At 38.5% G+C, this 26143-nt stretch overlaps 1 protein-coding gene across 1 annotated transcript in view; it reads right to left on the bottom strand.

Moving 5' to 3' along the window:
* The window catches only part of Top1 (DNA topoisomerase I), an 84946-nt gene that overhangs the window by 4342 nt on the left and 54461 nt on the right, over positions 1-26143 (bottom strand). The window contains exons 9-18 of the mRNA XM_031372613.1: positions 22378-22493; positions 17988-18109; positions 16844-16966; positions 14860-15047; positions 14515-14659; positions 7338-7481; positions 6060-6245; positions 5033-5101; positions 4362-4476; positions 2631-2758 (exon numbers count right to left, since the gene is read on the bottom strand). Coding sequence (XP_031228473.1) covers positions 2631-2758; positions 4362-4476; positions 5033-5101; positions 6060-6245; positions 7338-7481; positions 14515-14659; positions 14860-15047; positions 16844-16966; positions 17988-18109; positions 22378-22493 — 1336 coding nt within the window. The remainder of the gene's footprint in view (positions 1-2630; positions 2759-4361; positions 4477-5032; positions 5102-6059; positions 6246-7337; positions 7482-14514; positions 14660-14859; positions 15048-16843; positions 16967-17987; positions 18110-22377; positions 22494-26143) is intronic.

Genomic DNA, 26143 nt, shown 5'->3' with positions numbered 1-26143 from the left:
AAAAAAAAAGAAAAGAAAACAGCAGAGGAACTAGATGACAGCTGTTTTCAAATGAATCCTATGCCAGGCTTTTATTCTTTTGTTAGTTAGTTAGTTAGTTAGAAAGAGACAGGGTCTGACTATGTAGCCTTAGCTGGACTAGAACACACTCTGTAGACCAAGCTATCCTTAAACTGAGATCTGCCTGTCCCTGTCTCTCAAATGCTGGGATTATAGGCATAGGTCACCACTCTGGGCCTTTATCATTCCTTTTAAGCTTACCATAGGAGATAGACATATCTACTAAGCAAGTTCAGATCATTTCCTATAGTCTGCCAAATCTGGGAAAGAATTGCCAGCTTTAGGAAAGGATATACTAAAGAGGATATCCCAGGAAATAAAAAACTGGCAAGTAGGCATCAATTAGGAATTGCCTCAACTTGGCTTACTATTTTAGAAAGAGCAGTCTCAAGTGAAAAGAAAATTAGTCATCATTCAATAAGAGAGATGTAAAAAGCATCAACTGAAGTTTTTCCCTCCCCAAAGGAAATCTTATGGAATCCATATCTACAAGGAAGAGACAGAACTCTTGTTGAATCCTTGAAAACCTAAGTTCTGCTTTGGGTGTTGCATACAAACAGCAATACAATGATACTGGAGCTAATGCTGGGGAGTTTGTGCCGCTAGATTCCAAAGAATCCCATCCCTGTGATCACCCTGATGACCTATGAGGTCAAGAGAATATCCCAGAGTAAATACATGTTGACTTAGACACATTGGGTGTTGTTGACTAAGCCTAAAACTTGTTAGACAAACACCACACCCGTTGTCACCCTCTACCCTGCCAAGAAAAAAAAAAAAAAACCCACAAAAAATGCAGCCCAAGATTAGAAACAATTCACCATTGTGAGAGAATCATTAAATGGTTACTGTTAGTGGCTTCCTTCCAATATCTATGTTGTTCAAAGTTACTGGAACTGACTGCACACAAAAGCATTGGAGCCACCACTAGGCAGATGCTTCTTATGCTAGAAATGCAGCAAATCATGCTCTTAACCATTTCTATGAACGCTAAACTGGCAAGCTATGTCAAATTCTCTCAAAGACTCCATTGACTGACTAGGCAACTGGGCGTGTGTTTACTTTGTGGGCACACAGGAGAAGGTTCCTATACTTGGAGGGCTTCTCTGGCAGGCAGCCTGAGCTGCTCAAACAGTGGTTTCAGAATAAGAGCAACAAATGACCTCCTCATTCTCCAGGAAGGGTCTCCTGAACTGGGTAAACAACACCTGGTACTCATACTTTATTCCGGGCTTGGAATGATAACACATGAGGAAAGAAAGCAGTATCAGAGGATTTCCACCCAACAGGGGCAGAGCACAGGCACATGCTAAGATGGCGGCTGTCTGTGGGGTTCTTAGCTTGCTGACCTTATGTACAGATTAGAAATTCACGCACTGTGGATCTGGAGATCCTTTCAGGCCAGCTGTGTCAAAGCCTCTAGTTGTAGCTTTAGATTAATATACATTATGCCTGTGTTCTCATCTTGCAGAAATCTCAATAGGAGGAGAATATTCTGAGCCTGAAAATATGTGTTAAGTTTTGCTGCAAAGCAGTTTCTAAAAGTAAATTGTCCAAGTATAGAATTCCATAAATTTGGATTAAAAAAATATAGCTGTTCATTGGCTACTCTCTAGTTGACATTTATTATTTCCTCTTTAATTAACTGTGGGCAAGAACCCAAAGAAATATAACTTGTCCTGTGACTATTACCAATAGATGTTGAATATTTTCCTGTTATGCATTACAGTGTTGTAGAACTCTTGAAATGTCACTTTTATTATCACTGTCTTAATCTTTATAATTATTAGGATCACCTCAAGATCTTAAATGAAGATACTTATTCCTATGCCACAGATTGTATGTATTTAAATGTAAATGTTTTCCATTGAAACCATGGACGTCTGTTTTAACATGTCCACTGTGGATTAGAGGGTTCAGATGCATAGTTAAGCAGCCAGTACTGAGAGAGGAAGAGTTGCACAGAAGTGAACATCAACTTGTTCTCATATCAGTCTCTCCTAATAGGGCACGACCCTTACACAGTCAGATCTGACACATGTCAACAGATGTCAATAGTTGTTCTAGGATCAGGAGGAAATGAAATGCCATTGCTTCAGGATCTCTCTCCCTTCCCCTGCTTCTGCTTTGGGGATCAAACCCAGGGCTTCATGTATGATAGACAAGCATGTTTCTTAGCCAGAGCACTGAGACTTTATTTTTTGTCATGCTAGGGATGGAGCCAACATGCTGCACACAAGGCAAGCATTCTACTACAATGATTTCCATTTTCCTTAAGTATAACAGGGACAACAATTAGCAATTCAGTGGCGCGTCAAAGTCAGCACTTCAAAACAGAAAGTGGCTCATACAGAACTTGTGGCTCTAGCACAAATATTTTAGGAAAAGACAAACACTATGATACTATCAAATTATTTCCATTTGTTATCTGTAGAAAAAATCTTTCTTTCAAAACTGACCCAGATTAGCCTGCTGTTATCCCAGACCACACTAGGTCAGATTCCAGAAGCCTCTCATTTTTAGAAGATAACATGACTCCCTTTGCTACCCTACCTTTGGACCCACCATACCTTAGACTGCAAGTTCATCATTGACTTCTCAAAGGTCTTTGGTGGTGCCCTCTGGTGGTTACAAAGAATTGCAACAGCTCGATTGGCACGGTTATAAGATAGAATCTTCGCTGGTACATTCTCATCAGCTACAAAGAAATATAATAGTAACAGAGTCAATTTGTATACCAAGAATATACACATGAAATGTCTTCTAGGGACTTCATCTCTGTGATGTTTATACAGACCCTCAGCTTATCATAACCAAGTTTCTCTGAAGGTACAAGGTCAACATTTGAGTCAAAGGCAGTAAATTTCTACATAAGCCTGAATAAGTTTCTGTAACAAGAGGAATTCTGAGTTTGTTTGTTTATTATTAAACCTTACTGGATTTTGTGTCCAGGTCTCATTATGAAGTCCGGGTGGTCTCTAAACTACTAGGTTCCTCAGCAGCTATAGCTACTGTAATATTATTATTATAAAATACAGGGAAATCTACATTCTTGGTTTTGCTTCTTAAAAAGCTCAGGAGTTGGGGGCTGGAGAGATGACTCAGCTGTTAAGACCATTGCTTTTCCAGATGGTTTTGAGTTCAATTCCCAGCAACCACAGTGGCTCATAATCATCTGTAATGGGATCGATACCCTCTTCTGGTATGTCTGAAGACAGTGACAGTATACTCACATAAAACAAATCTTAAAAAAACAAAACAAACAAAAAACCAAACCTCAGACCCTTATACTGCTTTTCTTATTCCCTGTCTCCCACTTACCAGCCAGATGTAGCCTGCAGAAAATGCTGTACTAGAAGAAATGACTATAGGAGAATTAGATGAAGGGATCCTAAGCTATACTGCAGGGGCTGCAGAGAAGGCTCAGTAGTTAAAAACACTTGCTGCTCATGCAGAGGACCTGGGTTTGGTTTCTACTACTCCTGTGGTGGCTCACAACCATCTATTACTCTAGTTCTAGGGATATGACTGACTTATTTTCTTTTTTGGGAGTGGGGGTGGGAAGTAGGGTGATCTTTTAAGACAGGGTCCTGGAACTTGCTCTATAGACCAGGCTAACTTCAAACTCAAGAAACGTGCTTGCCTCTACTTTCCAAGTGCTGTGCTGCCACCACCACATACAGGCTTTTTAGCCACTGTTTAAACCAATCCTAAATTACTGATCTCCAGCATACCATCTCTGGCTCTTCTAAGACCATTTGATACATTTACAGAAGACAGTAGAAATTCAGGTGGCAGGAGCCAGAAGGGGGCTCTTAACCTACAGTCTCAGCTGTGGGGAGGTTGATGCAGAAGGTTGACTAGCTTGGACCACATAATGAATTGTGTCAGCCTTTAGCTACAGTGTGAGAATTTGTCTTAAATGGAGAGGAAAAGAAGTCCAAAGGTCCCAGAGGTAATTATTACATACTATTATGAAGACCAAAAAGAAAGGAAGAAAACTTAGAAAAAAGATTTACTACTACATTTTTCTGGTAACTATGACAACTCTACCCTCCCCAATTTAACAGCACTGTCTATACCCTGTGAGCTTGTAAGTAATGCAGATAAAACACAAAAGTTTTTTAGAACAGACGCAAAGCTCTTGTCAGTATCCTATGAGATTAATCTAGAATTTGCGGCAGCAGTGGGAAGAAAGGCTGTTTTGCTTAGACAGCTAAGTCTCTTCAAGAGGTTGGTGGGAAAGAATGAAGAGAAGGAAAATGGCACCACCCCAAGGACAGCCCTAGAGTCTTACTTACGGGCCGTGAGCTCTTTAAGCTGCTGTTGCAGCGTGATGGAGGCATTATAGGTACGGAACACCTTGGCAGTCAAGCCCTCCATGAGATCCTGAAGATGCTTATTTAGAATACCAGTCTGCAGAAAACAGGACAACAAAGAGGATGTTGGAATGGAGGTAAACGCCAAATCACCCTTTTCCTTACAGAGAGCACTAGGAGTCATTGTGCCAGTGCTGCCACCGTCAGTTACTGTCCTGTCCTTCAAGGAGGAAGTTAGCAAAGAGGGAAAATAATTTCAGAATACAGGATTGCATAGTACCTTTCTATAAAGTACTTTAATCTGTTCTTTCTTATAAATCTCTCTCCCAGGAAAGAAAGCAAGTGAAAGTCTTAGGTATGTAGCAAAGGCATCTCACGGAAAGATGAAAGAAAGAGGGAAAGATATGGAAAGCTCTACTCCCTCAGCCTCATGGCTCTGGAAGCAATCCACAGCACTATCACAGCGTGGAGGAGGGGCAGAGGGAGGGTCTGCTTCTGGTTAAAGATGACTGAGTGCCCAAGGGAGGAAGGATATGTAGAATGTCACTGGACAAGGTAGACTGAATGGACATCCAAATATCCTTTTGACAACTCTTGACCCCAGGAGCTTGAGATTGCCTTGGACTCTAGCATAGTGTTCTGTGTTTACTCACATTAAGTCGATCAAAAAGATCATCCTCAGGCTGCTTGTTCTCCATAAATAGTTGTAAGTTTTTAAAAACCTAAAAGGAGTCCAAGTATTATTTTAAAAATTTTGAGAAATAATTTCAAACTCACAATAACTTTCGAAAAAGAGAAAAGGCATTAAAGACAACATATATATATATACATACATACACAAATTTGTGCTCTGTATGTGTAAATTTACGTAAATACATAAGTATCAGTTCTGAGTCATTTGTGGTATATATTGTAGCCCATTAGCAAACATCCTGCCATCTACTTCCTAAGAACAAAAACACTCCCTTATAGCCAACCAATGCTTACTCTAGTTGCTTGATTTAACTGGTACCCACTGTTATCTAGTGGGCTAAAGTAGTAAGTACCTATATGCCTGTCTCATGGGTCTACAGAGATGGGCTCAGAGACTGAGAACTGAAAGATTACCATTTTATTCAGTTGGGAACTGGCCTGGGGCTAAGAAGGCACAAGATGACAAGTGCACAACATGATCAGGAGATGCTGTAATCTAGGTTCAATCTTAACACTGAGTATGCTGTAAAGTCTAACTCTCTGCAGACTCTGTTATAAACTGCTTCCAGAGATGGCCACATATTCCCAGCAATGTAGCAGAGGTTGTAGGGCATGGCTAAAATGAGGCACATAATACACCAAGCAATATTTCTTCTCTTTGAGATTAATTTTACTAAAGCACATCAAAATGCAAAGCATACTTTATTTTTTTTTAAAAGATTTATTTATTTATTTATTTTATTTGAGTACACTGTAGTTATCTTCAGACACTCCAGAAGAGGGCATCAGATCTCATTATGTATGGTTGTGAGCCACCATGTGGTTGCTGGGATTTGAAGTCAGGACCTTTGGAAGAGCAGTCAATGCTCTTACCTGCTAAGCCATCTCACCAGCCCCCAAAGCATACTTTATATTTAATAAATATTTGCTGAATAAACAAACAAGTAAAAGGAGCAAGCCAGAGAAGCACAGGCCACATGAACTTACTCGTTTCTCAACCGGGACTTTGTTATAGTATCTGATTGAGTCTTTCCCAGGAAAGTCAAATTCCACCACATACTCTTGACCATCCAATTCTGGGTGTAGATTGATGTGTTCCACTCTAAGTGAACAGCAACCCACAGTGTCTGCTGTCTCTCCTTCTTCCTTCTCATTGCCTGCTCTCAGAGCAAGCTGTGCAAGAAAGGGAGTAGGGTTGTTCAGAAAGAGATGAGCATCAGTGAAGAAACATAGACCACATATGATCAAAAGGAAACACTAACCCAGAAGCCCCCAATTCTGTAGATGGAGCATCAGTCTACATAACCTAGACACTTGGATTCTACAACGTTATAACTCATATGAAAGTCACAGGAATACCCAGAGACCCAACTTTCTCTACTCCATCAAAAATTATAACAAGGCAACAAATGAGAACATGTTTTCATGACGTCAGTGATTAAGAACTATCATCAAGCCAAGCAGTGGTGGAACATGCCTTTAATCCCAGCACTTGGGAGGCAGAGACCGGCGGATTTCTGAGTTCAGGGCCAGCCTGGTCTACAGAGTTAGTTCCAGGACAGCCAAGGCTACACAGAGAAGCTCTGTCTCAAAAAAAGGAAAAAAAAAAAGGAAAAAAAAAAAAAAAAAAAAACAAAACCAAAACAAACAAAAATAACAAAACCATAAAACAAAAGCAAACCTATTATCAATTTTGTGTGAATTCAGAATTGGGATAAAATATAAGTGTAAAATGAAAAAAAAATCTGAGCACTTAAAAGCTCAACTCTATAGCTCTATCTTTCAAGCTAATTGTCATAAATCACACTTTTTGTTTAAGAATTGCATAGGTTATAATCATCTTTTTTGAAAAGAATGAAATGGGAGATAACTACCAGAATTCAAAGCTACTAGTTAACCAGTGGTTTGTGCAATTTCCGACTTAATTTCGTATAAATAAAAATGTTATGTTGGATTTTGACAGGAAATAAGTACTTTTGCAGTATAGATTATGGTCAAAAAGCTTGAGCATCATAGTTATTTACAAAAAACCCCAACAATAATGTTCAGTTTATGTAGATCTTCCTGTTACAGAGACTGCTCAACAGCAAACATACAGTGCTTGCCTCTTTCTTTGTATCCACATCTACTTTTCCTACTGGGCTAAATTTGATTAGAAGTCACAAAGCAGATATACACTCCTGATCACTATACTTACAGAGTAGAGTGTAATTCCCTATACCTGTAAACAGAACTGTCCATGAGGATAAAGGAACCTGTCCCCACCTTATCAATGAAGTACAGTGCTACAGCTCTCTGACGAACTTTCATCTCTTTGGACTTCCAGTCTTCCCGATACTGATTTCGGATCTTGTCCACACACTTCTTCAGACGCCGAGCAGTCTCATACTTCTGCCAGTCTTTCTCACCCTGGAGTGGAGCAACACACTGAATATTCAGAGCTCTGAACCCAAGAACAGGAACCTGAGCTTAAGCAAAGCTGGAAAAGCATAGAACTGAAGAGAAAGTCTGGGCACCTAGCCTGACAAGAATACATGCTATTCTACTTTCACAGAACTGACTCTTTCCTGTATAATTGCTAAGAAAGCTTTCCAATCCGAAAAAAAGATTCACACTCTTGTGAGAATCCACCAAGTATACCCCAGACTGATTTCTGTCAACATAGGACGTAAGTATCTCTGCTGCTTCACAAGCACCACAGCTCTGCTGTGGAGTGTATGGTCCAGTTTTCTGCTAGCACTCAATTCTAATAAATTCAAGGCAGCCATAGAATTTCATGGACCTATCAAAGAAACAGAACCCAGGACTACAACATGTAATTACCAAAGAGTACAAAAGCTTCCACGATAGGTGCAGTTATTCACCATTTTCTCACTTCTGCATTTAAAATGGTCTCTGATTTGACTGAGAAGAAAAATGTTTCTGGGAACACCTTCCTTCATATTCTTCTTTGATTTTTAAAGACAGGGGTTCTCTGGCCAGGCAGTGGTGGCGCACGCCTTTAATCCCTGCACTTGGGAAGCAGAGGCAGGTGGATTTCTGAGTTCGAGGCCAGCCTGGTCTACAGAGTGAGTTCCAGGACAGCTAGGGCTACACACAGAAACTCGTCTCGAAAAAAAAAAACAAAACAAAAACAACAACAAAAAACTAAAACAAAACAAACAAACAAACAAACAAACAAACAAAAAACCAGGTGTTCTCTGTGTAGCTCTAACTGTCCTAGAGCTAGCTCTGTAGATTAAGCTGCCTTGAACTCAGAGATCTGCCGGACTCTGCCTCCAAATGTTAGGATTAAAGGTGTGCACCACCACCATCTGGCTTCTTTAAAAACAAAGCAAAGCAGCTTTTAGCATAAAGTTTGAGATCTGACCCTAAAGCCCATGCAGTGTCATGAAAATGTTACACATGTGTGGTATTAGGAACCTTTCTAAGAACCTGTGGCTGGGCGCTCACAGGTCTGATGGGTGAAAGAAAGCACTGCTGTGATTTTGCTAAATGGACAAGGCGTCAGGCTGCCTTCTAAGCACATATCTCTACACCCCCCAGACTTGGTCCTCATCAGCAGAGTTGTGCAATGGATTTGGTTAACACCAAGGCTGCAACTGGTCAAAGTACAGAGAACAGAGTGTTTGTTAAATATTCAAGCATGAATGGGACCTCTACACCAGACACTCTGACCCCAAGGTTCAGGAAAAGGTGATGGAAAGACAAAGAGGTACAAGCAAGAAGGACTGGGGCCAAGGTGTCTTCTCAACATGGTAGGGCTATTGCACTCAGGAACTGCTCTGCTTGCTTGTCCAGTGTCAACATCAACATTCCATCATGAAGTGGGGAGGGGTACATAAGCCCCAACTTCTAGCTGAGGAGCTATTGACATTTGGTAGCTGCTAGTGTGTATTTTTAGTGGTCTTTTTTGAGGCGTGGTATCTGGTAGCTTTCCCAGGCCTCACTGGACAGCCCACACGTATGCATATATGGACACCACTAATTCAACTGAGTGGGTTACAAAAAAGAGAAGACACAATGTTGAGAGAATGATGTATGTGTAGGGAATCTGGTAGTAGTTGGAAGTGTGGAGTTGTACATTATATGAAGTTTATAAAGACTAAATAAAAAATAAAGACTGACATTAAACAACAGAAGATTTCTGTTAACACCCTGAGTAGAAACAGACTTGAAAGCAAGATTAATAATGTCAAGTGAGAGAGATTGGGAAAATTCTACACAGGCACAATTTTACAAGGTATGAAACTGACTATATAAGAACCTAAGAATCTGGGGCTGGAGATAGCTTATCAATTGAGAGCCCCTGCTGCTCTCTTCCTGAAGACATGGGCTCAATCCCCATATCAAAAGTGACTGTGACTCCAGCTCCAGAGGAATCTGATGTCTCCCACACTGCAGGACTCAAATGCACATGCCCCTACATACACACATGGGATTTAAAGAAAAAGAAATAACTCAAGAATTTCTACTCTTAATTCTTTGATCCTACAACAAAGGAGAGGAGGTGGTAGTGATTTCTTTTTGTATATTCTTGGTTTCCACCTAAGATAAAAGGAGCTGACCCATAGGACCACAAGAATGCAGGGTGGTGTATGGAACAAAAAGGCTTCCTTCCAGATCTTAACAAATGCTCAGAAAGCAATGCTTTTTTGGATGTGCAAAGAAGCCAACATTTCCTCACAACTGTGTGTGTACTATTTGTATGGGCTTCTTTGGCTTTAAAATAAGAGGTTTAAAACTTATAGTCTCATTTCCCAGGAAGCTAAAAATTTCTCTCTGGTTTCTCTAAGCTCAACTTGACATTTAAGAGAGTGAATTAGAAAAAGTACAATACAAGCTATTCGCCTAGTACAAAGCAATAATGCACCTCTACCACAATTTCTTACATAAACCACAGCTAACAAGATACCTGAAAGACTCACTAAAATATACTATATCTAGCCAGGAGTGGACTCTTCACCACTACAAAACACATAAGCATTGGGTAGCAGTCAGACAGACAAAGTTTGAGAAAGTCAAGTAAGTAATTTATAGAAGAAACCACTAAAGAGCTTTTCCTTCACATGACTGGCCTCCTGGAACTTTGAAAAATCAAAGTTTTCTCTAGAACACTAGGATGGGGATCAAGAACAGAAGACACCCTGTGAAGGGCTAACAGGCAAATATGCTTATCCTGGGTGCTTTCAGAGCCTAAAATATGATAATAGACTTAAAACCACTTTGGACTGCTTCTAAAAAATATCCACCTAGGTCTTCTAGAGAGTCACATCAAAACCATCATAGAAGGTCCTTTCCTGACATTGGCAGAGATGTCAGTCAAATTCTATCACCACATCAGCACATTCCTAATGTGGAGTAGAAAAATCAGTTTGGTAAAACAAAGGCAGATATTGTAGGAGTCTTTGACTCCCTTTCCTCTTTCCCTAGTTGTCAACATCTCCATAATGAAGAGAAAACTAGTGAGTGACAGTTATAAACCAGTGACCACCACACTTCTTTTAAATGTAGATACTTATCCACTCAATAATATGGAGAGATGGAGTCAGGGTTGCAGAGCAGAAAGTGTCCCCTAAATCCCCTTACCACTTCAAGTTTTTGGTTTTATGATAACTCAGTAAGAACAGTTAGTGCCACCCATAAATCCTCCGTGTGTACATTGGCACAGTAGCACTCACTGGAGCATGTGAAATCTATTAGCCCTGGCTAGCTTGGAACATGCTACAAAGACCAGGATAGCCTTAGACTCAAGAGATTCTTCTGCCTTCCAAGTATTAGGTTAAAGGCTGTGCCACCAGAGTAGTTTTTTTAATTAAGTGATTGAGTATATTGAACATAGTACTAAGATCTGACAATGCCAGACAAGGCAAGGATTTATTATACATTTATTCTTACATATTTGAATTATTTCATTAAAATAAAACTCAGAGCTAGAAAAATTGTTCAGAGGTTAAGTGCACTTTCTGCTCTTACAGAGGAAGTAGGTTTGGTTCCTAGCACCCATAAACAGCTCACTACTGTCCCTAACCACTTCTGGTTCAGGGGATCGGATACCTTTTATTGGACTCTGTGGACACAAGGCACATAACACAGTATACATGCATTATGCAGGCAAAATACTCATACACTTAAAATAAAAATAAATAAGCCTAAAACAATAACAGCAACAACACCCCCAACCCCATCCCAAATCCTAAAGCTTGAACCTATGTCTTTATTTAAGAATGGAATACTTCTCTGGGTAGCAGTACACCATTCATGGTGCTGTTTTGCTAGATGACGGAGTCATGACAAGACTGAGAGCAACCACAAGAAACCATAGGCACTGCTTCCTCACCCCTGGTTGCCAGCAGTCCTACCTTTCCAGACCTGTAATGACTACTCTTGGGATCTTGTCCTAGTTGTCTCAAGTCAAGCATTCTATCATGGGGTGATTCTCAAGTTTACTTACCATAACCATCTTGCAGAAACCTAAAAAAATCCTTACTGGCTGACACCTCTGCTCTTGGGGTGCTGCCCTGGCTTGCCTAGCAGGGAATCTATCTCATTCTTGTGAGAACTACAGTTTCCTGTAATTTTTGCCTATAGGAGGACACAACAGCCACATACTTGAAATCTACTGTCTTTCCTCCATTCTCACTGTCATCACCTGACTTGATCACTATAGTTTCTTGCCTAAAGAACAGCTATCTAGAGGCCTCCTAACTTCCTGTTAGTGTCCAATACAGGCTGCACCAAGTAGGAGACAAAACTATCAATTATGTCACCAATCCAGTCTTATTTTTTTCTTTACATCTAGGTCAGTAGCTTCCTTTGGACTTATTTTAAAATTTTTCAAGATGGAGTTTAAGTCCTGGCCTGTCTCCTTCTGCGGGGCCTTTTTCATGTCTCTTACTGCTCAAAGCACTCTGTTCCCCAAACATGTAAGCTCTTTCTCATTGCAGAAATTTCAAAAGGCCTTATTCTCTCTTTGGAACACTAATTCCCTTTGTTTTTCTTTCTAGTGGCAAATGAGATTCTTATTCATCTCAAAAATAATAACCTTAAATATTAACTTTGTGGAAAAGCCTTCCCTGAAACTGAGCTAAGATTGAGCCCTGAGGTATAGTCTTAAATGGTATAGTCTTAAACTTCTGTGCAGCAGCACTTACCATCGTTTATATTTATTGGTATGATAACTTGCTAATCTTGCTAAAATTGGTAACCTATGTTTAAGACAGCCTTCCATTCAGTCTTTAAATGGGTCTCTTCCCGGAAGAGAGCACAGTCTTCTTTCGTATGCTATTTAAGACTGGCCACAATCTGACGGCAGGGTATCATGGGAGAGCGTGAGATTGGAGATCTAAATTACATTCTAAGAAGACTGATAAAGTTGCCAGCTATCATATGTAGGACTTTTTTATTTAAATTCCCACAGACTAAATTTATTTATGAATATATGCCTGTAATGGTTATTAAATGCCAACCTACATGAAAAACACTAAAATAATACTCATCACAGATAGACAATATTCTGATTGTGATGAATATACATAGAATGTACCATTAATGTGACATTTAGTAAATTAACAATATTATAGAACCTCCATTGTTGGCAGTTGTGGTGTATGTGGTACATGCACATTAGAGTGTGTGGTATATGTATATGTATGTAGGCACACATCTCTGTGAGCATGAAGAGACTCTCTACCTTTATTTTTTAAAAGATTTTTATTTTATGTTTACTAGGTATTTCACCTGGCTGTGTACTACATACATGCAAAGCCCATAGAGGCCAGAAGAGCGGGTCAGATACCCTCAGAACTGAGCTGTTTTGTGGGCTGTTGTATGTATGGGTGCTACAACACTGGTAGGAACACTGGCCATTTGGTAAAAGAGCCAGTACTCTTAGCCACTGGGTCATCTCTTTAGCTCCTCCACCTGATTAGGAAACTGAAGACCACAATGCCAGCTAAGCTGGCTGGCCAAGGGCTCCTAGAATCTGACTGTATATGTTCCCAACACTGAAGTCAAAGGTATACATGGCTATGTCTAGCTTTATGTGGGTGCTAGAAATGTAAGCTCAGGTCACATCTTCTTGCTTTTACAAAAGGGGTTCTTATCCATTGAGCCTTCTCCCCTAGCCCTATTTGACACTTTCTGTGTTACTTTTCATATTCCTGTATTCCAATTTACCCTACTCATTTGTCCATAATCACCCAAGTCTATTAATTACCTTTCTCCTAACACAACTGGATCCTTACACAATTTGCCCACCAACCTACAATTCCATAACGGAATAAAACCATGGTTTCTTTATCCACTTCTGTAGTTCTGTAAACTACTTATGGAAGAAAGGAATAACGGAGTCTTGGTTCTCCCTTCTGATTCTATACTTACTCTAAAACAGAAAAACTATTTTTCCAATTTATTTGAAGAAAGTATCCAGATGATATTTTTTCATTAAGAAGGTAGAGACACATGTCAGAGTAGAAGATATAAGCTAGAAAGCATGCAAAATTTACATAGCTTTTTCATCTGTGACACTCAGATCTTAACAGAAGCTAAATCCTTACAAACGGGTTTCTTTAGCTTCAGACTCTTATATGGAAAACAGTTCTATAGACTACACGGAGCCAGTTTCCTTGGCTGCTTTTTTGTGAACCCAATGTCTTTTTGGTTGTGGTTCACATATCCATAAAGTCTGATGCTTGGAGCTTATAAAACTCTCAAGAACACAGAGTCTATAGCTACCTGGCTTAACAAGATCCCAAGACTGTCCCTCTTAGTAAGTCTAACAATTGAAAACAACTGAGTATATAAGATGCACATGATGGGCTAGCAATATTTCAATCACAACATAAAGGAACCTACTCAGATGAGACATCAAAAAACATAAAGTACAGCCGGGCAGTGGTGGCGCACGCCTTTAATCCCAGCATTTGGGAGGCAGAGGCAGGTGGATTTCTAAGTTCGAGGTCAGCCTCATCTACAGAGTGAGTTCCAGGACAGCCAGGGCTACACAGAGAAACCCTGTCTCAAAAAACAAAATAAAACAAAACAAAACAACAACAAAACATAAAGTACATAAAGCTCTAGGTTTTATAGCTTGTTTCTATATTTAGAGAAAAAGTTTCTACATTTCTCTCATAAACCTCCTAACCACTTCATGACATCCTGACCACCAGACAGTAGCACCTGCACAATCATTATTACCACATGCACTCACTTACAACATAATAGGGTTTCAGAAAAGGTAAGATTACAAAAGGACACAAACGTAAAACATCTTTTAGAGTTTACCAGGTAATGCTAACCATGATAACACTTGCCCTTTCAGGGAAAGGGTAGATTTTTAATTTGTTAAAATGAGCCTACAAAGTACATTACAAGACAACCAAAATAGAAAGAGATTATTATATTAGCCCCATCAATGGTTGTGGCCTATATTTATGCTTACCTTGATTCGTGAACTAGGATTCAGCATGATGTATTTGATAGAACCTTGGATATTTTCTGTCCAGGAGACCAGCCAAGTAACCTTGTTATCATGTCGGACTTCCTTCCATTTATGTCCAGGAGGAGGAGAAGGAACCTTTGCATCTCTATGAAAATAATCATGCAGAAAGAAAAGTGAAATGAAAAGTGACAAACCATGTCCCCCCTCATCCTGGGAGACCTGCCCATGCAAGTGCTGCACTGCTCTCACAGATCTCCTCTAAACACTAGGAATAGTCCTAACCACCAGCCTTGAGGAAATAGTCTTGCACCCACTTCTCCCCTTCAGATGAACTGTTGTGCTCACTTGCTACAGTTGATGATGATGTCCTCAGGCATGATCCTTCTCTTCAGCATACCCATCTTGGGGTGGTTGCCTCGGCCACGGAAAAGTCCTGGAGGCTCTATCTTGAAGTTGGCAATCCGCTCTCTATGATTATCCATTACACAAAAGCCATATTCTTTCAATAATTTTTCATTTTCTTCTTTGATTTTCTAAAATAGACCAAGGAAGTATACAAAATGGATTCAAACTCCTACACACTAATTATATTTTTTTATCTCTTGCAGAAGAAAGGTCAAGGTAAAGTCTAAAAGTCACTCAGAAATGAACTTAAATATAGGAAAATGTCTAGTGGATTTTAAACTTATATATTTTAGATATATTATTATAGATATATAAAATAAATTGCCAAAAGATCTATCATGAATAACTGACTTTATTCAATTAACAGATTCTCAACTTTTGTCTTTTGTAGTACTGCAGACTATGTCTACCAGTGAACTAAAGCTTCAACACACAATCTTCTATTATAAAGGTATAGATTTATAAATGTCATATATTTTTAGTTTAGCTTAGTTTTTAGGACCTGGTCTCATGTATTCCCAGATGTCTTCAATCTCAATATGTAACTAAGAATGCCACTGAATTTCTGGTTCTCTTGTCTCCATTTCCCAAGGGCTAATATTCTAGGCATATACTACCAACCACACATGGTTTTATGCAATCCTGGGGAGCAAAATCATGGTTCCACACACATTAGGAGAGCTCTGTACCAACTGAGTTACTGTAGCCCCAGTCCTACCTAGATACTTTTAAATGTGAGCCTTATAAAGGAGGAGAGGTAAATGCTGGATAGTAAAGAAGGACTGAATGCAAAAAAACAAGAAACTTAACATGCATTTGACAATGAAAGTGCCTGGCTCCAACCCCTTATTTTATAGTATATGATTCTTAATCCACGAAGGTATGGTATATGTGGGAGTTCATCCTCTTCACTGTAACCATTCTCTTTATCTCAAACACGGTGATTTGTGGTGGGTTCTCCCCACCCTTTCCTTTCTTGTTATTGTTTTAGCTTTTAGACAGGGCCTTGCTATCCTTAAACTCTTGATCCTCCTGGCTTAGCTCTTTCCAGCTATGGGATTACATGAGTACAACACTACAGCCCATAGATATATGAATTCTATATAGTGATTCAATAACCAAGTCCTGCTCAACTTACTGGCCACAGATGCCCTTGTCAGGGGCTTAAACAAGGCAATATTTATAAAAGCTTGTTACTTGGACTAGTATTACAGCAGAAGTCCAAAATGATCTTTATGTTTAAAAACATTGAGGCTGTAGAAATGACTCCATGGGCCGAGGGTGGTGGCACACGCCTATAATCCCAGCACTTGGGAGGCAGAGGCAGGCGGATTTCCGAGTTCAAGGCCAGCCTGGTCTACAGAGTGAGTTCCAGAACAGCCAGGGCTACACAGAGAAACCATGTCACGAAAAACCAAAAAAAAAAAAAAAAAAAAAAAAAAAAAAAAAAAATGACTAGCTCAAAACCGCATGGAACAGCTCCAGATCATTGGGGATCTTCTGGTCTCCAAATATATATGCATACATGCACATACAATTAAAATAAGAAACATCCACAAAATAAGTAATAGACCAAATTTCAGTGATTTGGAAAACTACAGATAAAATGAACTTAAAATAAAAAAAGTCTAATGCAATATTTTGCTTGTTTTGTGGAGACATCACAGTTCTTGCTTCCATCACAGAATGGAACTTAAGTTGCAGTAATCCTCTTGCCTCAAGCCTAGATGCTGAGATTATAGGCATGTACCAATATAGATAGCTGCTAGTTAGCACAATTCATACATATAATCATACTTTACTAAGTAAATCTTTAACACAGAAAAATATAAAATTAATGAATTCAATGTTGTGTCACAAGAACCAAAAAATTAGACAAAGAATCACTATCCAAGATTTTCTGGTTTAGTAGACTCTATCATACCAATTTTTCTTCCTTGCTCATCTGTTTCCGAGCTTCTGATTGTGCTTTGAAATACTGGCTCATCTGTGTAAAGTCGCATTTGCTTAGGTTGGTAATCGTATTTTTTTCGTCATTAGTCATTTCCTAATTGAATGAAAAGGTAAAAAAAAAAAAAATTTAAACATATTAATAAGTCTTCCTATTTCTTTAAAATTAAATCTTTGTTTTTCCCTTTAATCAAAGGTATCTAGAGGGGAGCCACCCTCAGTGACTTTTCTTCTGTGGGGAGGGGTTGTTCTGTTATAAGATGTATTATTTTAATATAAAATATTTTTTGGGATTTATCATGGAGAAAAAGTACTCTCATTTTTTGGTGATCTTTGACAAAAACACAAACTCACAAACATATGAACAAACACCAATCCAAGAGACATATATTAATCAATTACTTTAGCAAAAGAGAAATACTTTCTTATTCCCATGCAGAACAACTACTCTGCTCTTATTAAATCTAACTTTAGGGGGCTGGTGAGATGGCTCAGCAGATAAGAGTTCAGGTTGTGAGTTCAAATCCCAGCAACCACATTGTGGCTCACAACCACCCATAATGAAATCTGATACCCTCTTCTGTGTACTCATTTATAATAATAAATAAATAAATCTTTAAAAAAAAATCAAGGAGGTTGTTGTTTATTAAAAAAACATAAATATGATTTAAAAAAAAAAGTCTGACTTTAGAATGCCTTAGATGGTGAATTTTAATTCAGCCTTTATTCACAATTATTCAAATGGAGAACAATGGTGTTTTTTATATAAGATAGCATAGTATAGGTAAGTCGCCAAGGATCAAGACAGAATAAGTGGTCAGACTGACCCTGTGCAAAGGCAACAGAGGACAGTCCCTGCACAAACTGCTTCCTTTGCTCAACTGGAATTGAGGTTTTCTGTTTAACCTAATCTGATAAGCTCCTTCTTGCAGTCACATGAAAGCTGAGAGAAAGGATATTCTTGTTGAACAAAAACCATTAAAATAGTAAAGGACAAAAGATATACATTAAATTATATTTTGCATTTTTTAAAACAAACAAGACATAAACAAATGGACTATACTCCCCAGTTAGTACTTTTGTAAACTATTATGACATGAACACATGGGCCACAATACCTTTCTCCAATCTTTAAAGAAATTTTTCCTGAATATTTCCTTAGTAGTATATTCATGGTCAAGCATTTTTGCAAAGAATGTAGCTACTTCTTCTGCTTTGGGACTCAGCTTCATAACTTTACCTGAAGGAAGACAATTGTTCCAAACAGTGAGGCACAATATTCCTATTCTGTATGCACTGAATACTGGAGAGGTCATTCCTGATGGCTTACCTTTCCAAGGTGTACAAAGGTCTGCTGACACACACACAACAACAACAGGGTAACATACTGTTATATATCTACTTATAAAATTTCTCCTTCTCTTTAGTAGATATTTACCTGGGTCTTTTTTTGGAGACTATGCCAGTTAATTGTTCCCAGGTGCCTGCTCAGGACAGGGATGACCTGGGGAAGGCCCAGCCACTCTTCCTTTTCCTTTCAGCAAGCAGGGTCCTTTACACCTCTTCAATGGTTTTTAAAAATCAAATCCTCAGAAGGACTCCTGCCACTGCTAAGCTAAGCAGCCTCTGTTCAAGAAGGGGAGGAAAGGATAGGGGCAGGGAGTGGAAGAAAGGAATTGTGGGGAAAAGAAATAGGCATCTTTCTTCTTCAAAGTTACGTGGGTGGAATATGAATAAAAATATATATTCATAGCAGGCAAGCCCAGATTTCCCACATAAAAAGCCTAAATAAGACCTTCCTTTAGAACCTTGCTACTCAAGTAGTTCACAGATCAAAAGCATCATAAGCAAGTTTGTTATAAATACCAAGTTTTTGGGCTTCAATCATACACCTAGAATCAAAAACTGCGTGATATGTACATTGTGTGTATGTAGTATGATACTACATTGTGTGTATATGGGTGGGGTTGTATGTTTGCAACAGTGCCCATGTAAGGCCAGAGCCTTAGGTGTCAGTCCTTGCCTTCCATCTTATTTTGAGATAAGGTCTCTTTGTTCACTGCTATACATTTCTAGGCTAGCTGGCACAGACTTATTCAATTTTCTCATCTCCACTTCTATTACCATAGGGACATGCTACAATTACAGACAAGTGTGCTACTTGGACGTGGTTCTAAGGAAATAACCTGAAGTCATTAGGCTGGTATAGCAAGTACTTTACCCACTGAGCCAGCCTCCCAGCCAGAAAAAGCACTTTGGAGCACTAGTGTATGCATAGTGAACTAAGGCAAACACTGGGAACAGCACCAGGAACTCACTTCTTTCAGGAAAGCCCAATCAGTCCACAGCACAAGGTGAGGGTGGGTCAGGGTGGGTCTGTTCACAACGAAAGCCACTAAACTGATTAATAAATCCTGGAGGTGATTTTCTGTTCCTCAGATAGATCATAGCTGACAGTGAAAAGTATTTAAAAGCATAATCTACCAAAATTCAAATATTGTACTTATAGGGCCAATTTCTACCTTTTCTCAAAAAAACAACTTTACAATATTATATGGAAACAATTTATGCCATAATAGCATTTAGCTTCATTCTAAATGAAATTAATATAATCCCACTGTTTATAATTATATAAATACTAATAGTAATTCAAAAGGATTCACATTTATTACAGAAATCTAAAACTTAACCAGAAGCCTACTCATTGTAAAATTGAGAAACATCTTATCTCATAATGGGTAGTATTGCTCAACCAGACTATATAGGGAATACATTACAAAACTGAAACTTGTGCTATAGGCAGATGATCAGCTTGGAAGACAAAACTTAAAAGGCAAATAGGTGATGTAGCTCTTCCTCAGCCCATTCAAGATCCTGTGTTGGAAAATGACATCTCCTGTTACTCCCCAACCCTACTCAGGTCTGAACAAGAGTTGAGAGCAAAACAGCAACATGATTCAAATATAATGAAAGAGAAGATAAATAAACAATAAATGGGGGCAAAAAGACAAGGTAGCACTAGCCGGTAATTGTAGCATTCAGGAGGCCGAGAAAGGAGGATTGTGCATTTCAAGCTAGTCTAGACTACAAAATCAGCATCTCAAGACAAAACAAAAAGTAAAAATAGATAAAGAAATTTAAATGAATGCATTCCCTGGTATGTTTCACATGAACTAAATATTCAACAGTGTTCTTATTTTGGGTAGGGTGCCTTTGGACTGCACTGGCTTTGTCCCATCCAGCAAAGAAGCTACTTGATTTGTTTTAAATGGGCTGTTGAAGGATTAAGTAACAGCTCCTACAGCAGAGGAGTGGTGGAGGGTGTGTAGGTTCACAGCAATAGTAGTACTTTGTGGAAAAGCTCCTGGAAACGGACAGAAACTGTTGAGTCAGAGTTGAAATGGCAGATACTTAGCAGAGGCTGCAATTCTGTACTTCAGCCAACTCATGTCCTATGCAGAGGCGGCTGGGGAGTGGGGGTTAGGGGGAGGGTAGGGGGAGAGGCCAGGGCAAGGCAGCAAAGCCCTGCCTACCGGTACTAACTTATCAGTTTGCACTAGTAAGTCAAACACTCTTGACTTCTTGTGGAAGAGTTTTATAATCAAAGGGAGGAAATCCTAGGAGTGCCAACAGAGAAAAAAATAGACGAAGGGACCATAGCCAACATAAACTCTTTCCGGGCCTTAGTTTCCTATACTGAAAAATAACAGAAACCCCACAATAAAAAACAATCTACTTTCTATCATCATCACCTTGGCTTTCACACTGAGGTTTTTCCAGAGAGCTGTTTAAAGTTAGTGAGCCCATATCATGTTACAGAATACAGCAATTGTCTTTTTCAAGGTTTTAGGCCTTTTTTCTTCACCAGGAAATTTAAATTCAAGTATTTTCATAAATCTCCAGGAATGACCCAGTGTGTAGGGTGTCTTATGCTTTTTGATCAAACTGCTTAGCTAATCTAAACATTTGCCAGTCAGACCATCAACTGTTATGGGATCGACTTCCTAAACAGATTAAATCAGTAGTCTCTATCTATCTGGGACTTGGGTGTCTGAACACAAACATGTTTATTGATAAGCATATTTTCCTGACTTACACAGTGAGTCTTTTCAAAATACTAGTTGAATATCCCTTTTCCAAAACATGTGGATCCAAAAGTGTTTTGATTTTCATTTTTTTCACCCCTAGATTTTGGAGAATGATTAAGTGTGTGTGTGTGTGTGTGTGTGTGTGTGTGTGTGTGTGTGTGTGTGTGTGTAAAATAAGGTATCAGGTTGGATATGATTAATAAAGTAATCAGTGCTGCGCATCTTTAATTCCAGCACTCAGACAAAGACAAGTGGACCTCTGAGTTCAAAGCCGGCTAAGACTTCAAAATGCGACCTTATCTCAAAAAAGGGGGGGGGGGGAGGATAAAATATCTTAAGAATAAGACCAAGGTCAATAATCACTTGTTTCATATACAGATTTCAATTATTGGATGCTAATAAACCTATCTCATCCTAAACCCACAGGCATCTATGCTCCTAAAGCCATTGCTAGTGGTCAAAGAGATGCACCAAATAGCTCTGAATGGTTGCTACCAGCTACTTCTCAGTAGCTTTGCTGTACAGTGTTTCTCCCTGTTAGTAAATAAATTTATTTGATTCAGAAGCACCCAGTCCTACCTCTCATATATTAAGCTGGTGAATCTTAAATACATATAGGGTTTGAGAAACAACTCTAGCATCTCTGGACAGAACTCTTGGAATGAAGGAGTCATTCTGACATTACTATGTGATACACTGTCAGTCAAAGGATTGTGAGAGGCTGCTCTCAAATCCCTCAACCCAAGGACAAAAACACAGATGTGTAACTTGCAACATTTTAGAAAGTTCCAGGAGGCCCCAAGGAGGCCAGATAAGGTGACATGTGCCTCAGAAGCAGAGAGGTACATCTACTGAATTCAAGGACTGCTGATCTACATTATCAAGTTACAGGCCAGGCAGTGCTACACAGTTAGAAATGTCTCAAAAAATAAATGTAAGAGACCTAGGCAGAGCAAAGGCACAGTTGCAGTACTTAGAGTGACATAGGTTATGATTCCTACCTATAGGCTGAATAATGGCAGCTAATCCTTTGCTAATACTATCTCTAGTGATAAGCAGCTTGTTGGCATACTGTATTATCCACTAAGTGCTACTATTTGAATGAGAACAACTCCACAGAACAGAACAGCTTCCTACTGAGTTCAGATAAAAACCTTCAGTGTGTAGGCTACAGGCAAGCTGTGAGCCAGACAGATAAACCTTTTTAAGACTACAGTTAAGACATTAACAGCCTCCTTTTTCATATGTTTCAAGCAGCAAAAGGATCCTTATGAATTAAGCACCTGAGATTCCTTTTCCCAAACCACACATAGACAATAAAACAAAGTGAAGTAACTAGATAGGCAGTGTCCTCACTTTCTATCCCTGAATAGAAACAAACCCTTCTTAGCCAAAATTCAAACAACCTGAAATAACTCACCATCATAGTAAAACTTGACACCCTCTGGCAGAGGCTCATACGGTGGAGCGAAGACAGGCCCTTTATGTTCTAGGAATTTCCACTTGATGCCTTCTGGATAGCGTTCTTCTTCCCACCTTTCAAAGACAGGGTACAAAGAAAGCTTAATAAAAAGATCCTCACCTATTAGATACCAAAATAATTAACTAATCAATTGGTGGTACTCATTCAAAGGCTGTGTCTCACTGAAAAAGGCAGCAATTTCAAGCAAGATGAAAGAATATGGTAACTAAAAAACCTTCATTTCAACAGTTTCAGTTTAGAGATACTAAGTATTGAAAGACCATCCATCACTCAAAAAGCCCAGCAATAGCTATGGAATATAAAAATTGGGATAACTGTTCTACTTTGGTACAATATGGGAAAGAGGCATTACTAAACTGATGGCATGCAGGTACAGTGTAGGGAAAGCAGCCCTATATGAAAGTACAAAGCACAGCCAGACAGGATGCCTTTAGTTCCAGCATTTGGAAGTCAGAGGCCAGCAGAAAGCTGAGTTCTAGGAAAGTCAAGGCTACATAGTAAAACCTTGTCTCAAGAAAACAAACAAAACAAAAACAAACAAGCAAACAAAACAAGTACAAAGGGCCTGAGAATAGTCTAACTGAGGTATACTAAGTTTAAGGCACTTCTGAAATACATGGAACTATATAGTAGATACTTGACAAAAATCTAAATAAACTGCAGAGTAAATAACTTTCTAAAACATTTTATTTTAAAAAAATTAAGCATATAAAAAACCAATTAACTGCAGATATATACAAAGAACTATTAAAATTTATTACATTCCTATTTTTACTGATCATGACAAAGTTAGTTATGTAAAAGTTAAATATTTCAGCAATTATCTTTATAAAGCTGATCTCATATATAACTATAACACATTAGCAGATCAATCTAAAAAAACCTATTTTTTTAGTGTCATTTTAGTATTTACTCTGATTATAAATTCATCAATGAGATCCAGTATTTTACAGGTACAGATGTACTGAAGGATTGATTAGGTGATCATTTGGAGGTTTCTGACACACCCTTTACACTAAGAAACAGATCTTACCACCCCAGTTTGAAAAGAATCCATCTGATATATAGACTACTCTTAAATTTCTCAAACTCTTATCTTTTTGTTGTTGTTGCTGTTTGGTTTTTCGAGACAGGGTTTCTCTTTATAGCCCTGGCTGTCCTGGAACTCACTCTGTAGACCAGGCTGGCCTCAAACAAAAAAATCCACCTGCCTCTACCTCCCAAGTGCTGGGATTAAAGGCATGTGCCACCAACTGCCCAGCCTCAAACTCTATCTTTACTGCTACTTCTAAACAAAAGGAATTTTATGGATTCCTGTTTTGGTTTGGTTTTGTAGTTGCTGTCTTTTGAGACGGGGGTTCTCTATGTAGCCCTGGCTGTCCTGGAAATAGCTCTGTAGATCAGGCTGGCCTTGAACTCAGAGATCAGCCTGCCTCTGCCTCCTGAGTGCTGGGATTGTTCTGGTTTGTTCTGCTATTAATTAATTCCATTAATTCCAAGTCCAACATTTTAAACGTTCAGAATCACAGAGTAAGGAATAAATGAATCCCTTCAAACTTGTAACAATACTGTTATATAAAACTATAGTCAACATATATTGGCAAGTCATTTTTAAAAAGAATTATGATCATTTTATGGTTAGAGATGACAGATTTTCAACACTGGAGTTTGCAGAGAATGTCACTGGGCAAGTCTTTTATACTATATACAAAAGTAAACTCAATATGAACCAGGAAATTAAAATTCTAAATATAAAAGCTAAAACTCATTTGGACATTAGGAAAAAATAAAGGAGAACGGCTTCATTGAATTTGGCAGTGATTTCTTGGGTACAATTAATATAAAAGTAACAGCAACAAAACCACATATAAGTTGGGCTACATCAAAATTTTAAAAATACCTGTGAATCAAATGGAATATTCAAGAAAGTAAGAAGTAACTCAAAATGAAAGAAATAGCTCCAAGTTAACAATCTTATAAAGGGGTGGGAGGGGGCTGGAGTGGTTAAGAGCACTGACTGCTCCTCCAAAGGTCCTGAGTTCAAATCCCAGCAACCACATGGTGGCTCACAGCCATCTGTAAGGAGATCTGATGCCCTCTTCTGGTGTGTCTGAAGACAGCTACAGTGTACTCATATATAATAAATAAATAAATCTTTAAAAACAAAAAAAATCTTATAAAGGGTTAATATAATAATATACAAAGAACTCATTACTGTGCATAATGAAATTGTCTTACAGTTCCAGTAACTTGGGAGGTTAAGGAAAAAAAACTTGAGCCAGGAACCCAAGGCCAGCCTCAACAGCAGCAGCAAAGACAAACAAAGAATGCTGAATATTGGTAGAGGTACCTGCCTGTATTCTACAACGGATACACCATTCTCTCCAAGCATACAAAGATTTCAATTTCTCTATTTTTGTCCCACCAACACTTCTTTTCGTTGTCATCTTAATGGAGGTGTAGTATCTCATTACAGCTTATTTATAATAAGATGACAAATTTTAAATGTATTTTTAATATGCTTTTAAATTACACTGTAAGTCTTAGACCTAGAGGGAACAATAAAGACTTTCTATAATCAACAACCACTTTACAGACAGGACGTTATACTAGTTGATGACAAAGGCCAGATGCGGAAACTACCTAAGCCTCAAATCTACTACTCTCCAAATCAGAGAAAACTTTTGCAAGCATGTGATAGCATCTGCAAGGTGACTCATCTGTTTTAATAGTCACATTGTGACTGTGGAGGGATTCAGAATACATGTTTTCCCTTATAATCCTGTCATCAACTCCATTGTTTTGAAATTAAGATTCCAAACCATGTCTCACAAGTCCTCCAAATAAAACATGATTTTTCTTTAGGACAAAAAACAACTTTTAAGCCAATTAAGCCAATTAGAAGATTCAATGAATTAGTAAACACAAAACTTTCAGTTTAAACAGAAAAATGTAAAAGACCCTCCAATATATTATTATTGGAATGACAGGTATTACCATACAAATAAAATTGAAGTGTTGGCCTTCTAACACTCCAACACCAGCACCAATTAAGAAGGGTAGGCTTATAAATTCAAGTTAGGTTTATTTAAAAAAACTTTCCTTGGAAAGGGAGAAAGTTCAACAGTCTAAAAGTAGGCCTACATGCTTTCTCAAGTCAAGGTCTCCTGGCAGTTCTAGGGATCTTAAAATAGACTAAGATTTATGAACAATAAAGATCTGTAGATAAAAATCTAAAACTATAGGTTTCTGGCAGCTGTCTAGAATGAAGAATAGACTCGGAAAAAATATGAAAAATCCTTATTTTTTAAGGTTTCTTATTTATGTATTATATATTTATGTATTTATTTGTTTATTGTGTAGGCATTGTCACTAATAAGACCTATAAGTCCTGATCTTTCAACACTAATTCTTTTTTTTTAACACTAATTCTTTTACAATATGATATCCCTAACTTCTTTTTTAACACTTTTCTTTGCCCAAAGACTTGAAACTTCAACCCAGAACTAGTGATGAACTGGCCATTCTCCAAGTCTTTTGGTAAAGAATCATCTGTTTAGAATTATTCTTGTTCTTGGTTTTGGTTTTGTCTTGAAAGATGGTTGATTTGGGAAAAAGATGATGTTTGCCCAGAAGAAGGCAGAGTTATAGAGGGCTATGAACTACCATATGAGAAGATAACTAAGCATAAGTCCTTTGCAAG

The sequence above is a fragment of the Mastomys coucha genome, unplaced genomic scaffold, assembly GCF_008632895.1.
Source record: "Mastomys coucha isolate ucsf_1 unplaced genomic scaffold, UCSF_Mcou_1 pScaffold15, whole genome shotgun sequence".
NCBI lineage: Eukaryota > Metazoa > Chordata > Mammalia > Rodentia > Muridae > Mastomys > Mastomys coucha.
This window is presented reverse-complemented; position numbering and strand designations above follow the sequence as displayed.